General features: G+C 47.3%; 1 protein-coding gene across 2 annotated transcripts in view; it reads right to left on the bottom strand.

The window, feature by feature from the left end:
• LOC106808888 (glutenin, high molecular weight subunit PW212-like) overlaps positions 1-4,586 on the bottom strand; it is a gene marked incomplete at its 3' end in the record, with an annotated part of 24,090 nt that overhangs the window by 9,450 nt on the left and 10,054 nt on the right. Inside the window, 2 exon segments of one of the 2 annotated variants that reach the window (XM_014811795.1) lie at positions 67-1,699; positions 3,948-4,022. In XM_014811795.1, the coding sequence (XP_014667281.1) occupies positions 67-1,699; positions 3,948-3,974 (1,660 nt within the window). 2 annotated transcript variants of the gene reach the window in all.

Below are 4,586 nucleotides of genomic sequence, written 5' to 3'. Positions count from 1 at the left end.
GTGTGTGTGTGTGTGCGTGTGTGTGTGTGTGCGTGTGCGTGCGTGCGCGTGCGTGCATGTACGCACCTATCACGTCGTTGGCGGGCTCAGTCATCGGGAAAAGCGCCGGGTTGCGTTCCACGGCCGACAAATCGATGGGACGAATGTCTCCGAGCGAAGCATCTGCTCCGATGTGCTGCGGCGTGTTCCTATCATCCACCTCCTCCTCGGTCTCTTCCTCCACCTCCTCCGTGCTGTCATCGTACGGATTGAACACCTGGCCGGGCTTCCTGAATGGACGCGGCTCGGGTGGCGATGGGATGGCGTCGTCGTCGTCGCGTCGCGTCGGCAGGTAGGGGTTGAAGGGCGCGGGTCCGCGTGGCGACGTCTTCTGTGTAGGCTTGTATGGGTTGAAGGCGCGCGCGCCGGAGAAACCGACGTCCGTCTGTCGGTTTGTCGACGTCACGAATCCGCTGCCGGTCGATCCGCGTTGGGACTGTCCCGGTCCGGTTCCGAGATCGAGTCGGAATGACTGCGGCTCTTCGCCGCTGATCCGGAATCCTCCGCCGATCTTCTGCCGACCGAACGGATTGAAATCGCCGGGGGCATCCTGCCCAGCATCCGTCTGTGCGTCCGTTTCCGCTGCGTTGGGCTCTCTCACGCCGATGCCGATGCTGCCGCCGGTGCTGCCCTCGTTCGGATTGCGAATGCCGATTCCTATTCCGCCGAACTGCGACGGGAACGTCTGCGGCTGGCTGGCACCGAGGATGCGAGGCTGGGCTGCTCCGAATTGCTCGCCCGGTGTCGGCTGCTGTGCTTCGCCTTGCTGCGTCTGGCTTCCTCCGACCAATTGTTGTCCGAAGAACTGCTGCGGCTGCGCTCCGAACTGCTGCGGCTGACCGCCGAAGTTTGGCACGATTTGCGAGACCTGGTCCGACTGTCCAGCGAACTGCGGCTGACCGGCGATAGCCTGCTGCTGCTGCTGTTGTTGACCGCCGAATTGCTGACCGCCGAACTGCGTGCTGATCTGCTGAGGTTCGCCGACGAACGTCTGTTGTCTCTCGAACTGCTGCGGCTGGACGTTGAACGGCTGTGCCTGTCCGGTCAGCTGCTGGTCGCTGCCCAGCTGCTGCTGCTGACCTCCGCCGAACTGTTGACCTTCGAACTGCCGAGGTTGACCTACGCCGCCGAACTGTTGACCATCGAGCTGTTGAGGTTGACCTCCGCCGAACTGTTGACCTTCGAACTGCCGAGGTTGACCTCCGCCGCCGAACTGTTGACCATCGAGCTGTTGAGGTTGACCTCCGCCGAACTGTTGACCTTCGAACTGCCGAGGTTGACCTCCGCCGCCGAACTGTTGACCATCGAGCTGCCGAGGTTGAACTCCGCCGCCGAACTGTTGACCATCGAGCTGTTGAGGTTGGCCTCCGCCGAACTGTTGACCTTCGAACTGTTGAGGTTGACCTCCGCCGAACTGTTGACCTTCGAACTGTTGAGGTTGACCTCCGACGAACGGCGGACCGCCAGCGAATGGCTGCTGCTGACCGATACGCACTCCATCTCCCGTCGTCACACCGCCAAAGTTGCGGACGCCGCGCTGTTCAGGACGAGACTGCAGTAGTTGGAAGCCGCCGCCGCCCGTGCCTCCGCCGAAGTCGTTGATGAAGCCAGTGTTCTCGTCGAGGTCTACGGCTGCGGTGAGTGCAGCTACGGCCAAGACCTGCAAACGACGGACACCGATATATAATAAATTATATCATATTATATATTATATTATAATTATAATATAATTATAATATAATATATATATTATATATTATATATTATATATTATATTATATAATATACAGTATTAGATAATATTATTAATTTTAATAATAGACGTTGACGATGGCTAGAGTTTAGGCCCTACCGCACGCACACGCGCGCACGCCTGTGAGCGCGCACATGTGCGTATGCGAGCACGCACGCACACACCTACAAGCGCACACGCGCGTATGCACCCACGCGCGCGCGCACCTACGAGCGCACATGCGCGTATGCAAACCATAGAAATAGAATAGAATAGAATAGAATAGAAAAGATCTTCTATTCTATTTCTATGATGCAAACACGCGCGCGCACACCTACGAGCGCACATGCGCGTATGCGTGGATGTACGATGCTGTTTCAGCTGTAAGCTGACGCGATAGCACGATCGGTGTGTCTACCTAGTGTGATGATAGATTCTATAATCTAGACTGACTGCACTGCGATAGTATGTTATACGATGCTAAACAGCTATAGTATTATAGTAGTAGCCTGACTATACTATAATAATTGAAAATATTTTTTTCATTTCTTTCGCGTCCGTTAGCATTGCATTTATGTTTATTTTTGTTTTACCCAACCAGTATTGGGTAAAACAAACTTAGCCCCTATAGAACACAGCATGTAATCTCATCACTAAAGTGACATTGGCCGTATACAGGTCTGTTGTAAACATGCGCAGGGTTAATGATGAAAAGATTTTAGCGACAAGAACCAGTCACGAAGACAATTACCAATCACAGCAAGTGAGACAATGTTAGAACTGACACGACCTGGCACTGACCTACTGGGCCGCAGGTGCTGACGCGCTACGCACAGCGTAAGCCAAACAAAGACTAGAACAGGGACACGTTGTCAGAAACAGCATAAATAGTAACTATCGTGCATATAAAATGTTACGTCATTTGCAAGAAACCTCACTCCAACATGTTCCTACATTTGAGGTTAATGATGTCCTCACAATATCTCACGTTTCTGACAGCGGGCTCCAGAATGTTGAACGGAATACGCAGAATTCAAAAGTACGGCATCGGAAATGTGGAACAATATCTGTTCCTTTCAATTGACTCCATGTAACTACATGACCTCTGTGAATGTGTACCCGTTCATGGGGTCACTTTAACGCGATGTCACAGTTTGGACATCGATTGGTGTTATTAATACAACCTATTATCGATAGTAGGCCCTACATCTCGGATTATAAAAATCTGGCGCCATATATATATATAAATATATATATATATATATATATTAAGGTTATCAGGTGAAACGTATAATCCGTAAGTTTTAAATTAAATATCTATAGCCTAGCCCAAATATTCAACGATGGTAGGCATGAATTTCATTGTTTCATTTGTTGAAATGAAAGCTTTAATCTCGTTACAAAAATAACGCGCTGGTACCAACACCAACTATTACAGTTCGGACGACGAGTTTTATTCCGATTTTTTTTTTATGCGGAACGAATCAATTTTATGACCACAAGCTGTGAGTTGCAAGTTCAAAGTCTGCTTGCTGCGAAGGTTACTCGCTGACACAGCTAGCAATCGTAAACCCTATAATTTATAATTCACGAGGCACACATACTCCTCTCACTGCGAACCGGTTCCGCTAGCTTTACGTATCTGTCGTGTAAAACGATAACGTTTATACGTTATGTAGAGCATGCTATGCGGAAAGGTTCACAAAGGTTTAGTTGGTACCTATACTCGCCAATGCATAAGACAAATACGGCCTTTGTGCGGTTGGCTGAAACTTCAACGATGCTCACATTACTGACACAGACTAAGTTTACAATGGGATGCGTTTGCTATGTTTGATAATCTACAATGGCGGGTGTTCCGCGTTTCCGTGGATTAGCATATAATGAGGTCAGTGGCGCTGCTACTCGCTACCATATAAGGTGTGCGCTGCGATGAAATGGAGTACGAGAAAAGGGCATCGGCGATCGAGCGAATATCAACGCAAAACTATTAACAAACATTACCCGCCAGAGCAAAAAACATTAGACCCTACAGTTATACATTCAGAAACGACATATCATACTGGAATGATGATGGGCTAACACATGGATGAAGTAGTAAGAATCTCCGCTATATTACGTATAGGTACACGTAACGTATACTCGAGTATAATCTTGTATTCGTGTATAGACTTACCGTTAAGCCGGCGAGATAGAATCGCATGATAAAGCCTGTCTGTGTCTTGTCTGATATGATTTTGGTCTTCTGGAAGTACAACGACGTCATGAGTGATGCTATTACATCAAATGACTATTTCACTTTCATCTATTTGTTCTTCGTTGTTGCGTTACATGCGTTGGGTTGCGTAACAAAAGGTTACGGGTAACAAATGAACTGATATTCGAAATTGAGATGCGATTGGTTTCTTAAGAGAATTGAAGAATTTACACGATCTACCCAAAAGAGAGTAGTTAAACTTCTCTTGATATGTTTTAGTTAATCATGTAATAAATTTTACGCAATGAGTCAGCCATCTTTAGTTTGCCAGATAATTACAATGAAACGCTATTTGCTTCTGCATTCCACTATTCCTTTCGATTATGCAAATATGCGTTCACAATGGCCAGAAAGTTGAGCAAACTAACAAACATAATTAACTATGCTGATTAGACTATGATTGTCTCAATTACTAAAATAACTGTTTTTCGGTGGAAACCCTGATTGGTGATGTTCGCAGCCGAAAAGTTAAAAAAAAATACGTTTGAACAAATGATGAATAATTATGTGTGCATAAGTTTAGATAAAATATTTACATATACATACATATATATGTAT

This window comes from Priapulus caudatus, unplaced genomic scaffold, assembly GCF_000485595.1.
Source record: "Priapulus caudatus unplaced genomic scaffold, Priapulus_caudatus-5.0.1 Scaffold311, whole genome shotgun sequence".
Classification (NCBI taxonomy): Eukaryota; Metazoa; Priapulida; class Priapulimorpha; order Priapulimorphida; family Priapulidae; genus Priapulus; species Priapulus caudatus.
The sequence above is the reverse complement of the archived record's forward strand: the minus strand, read 5'-3'. Positions and strand labels throughout refer to the sequence as shown.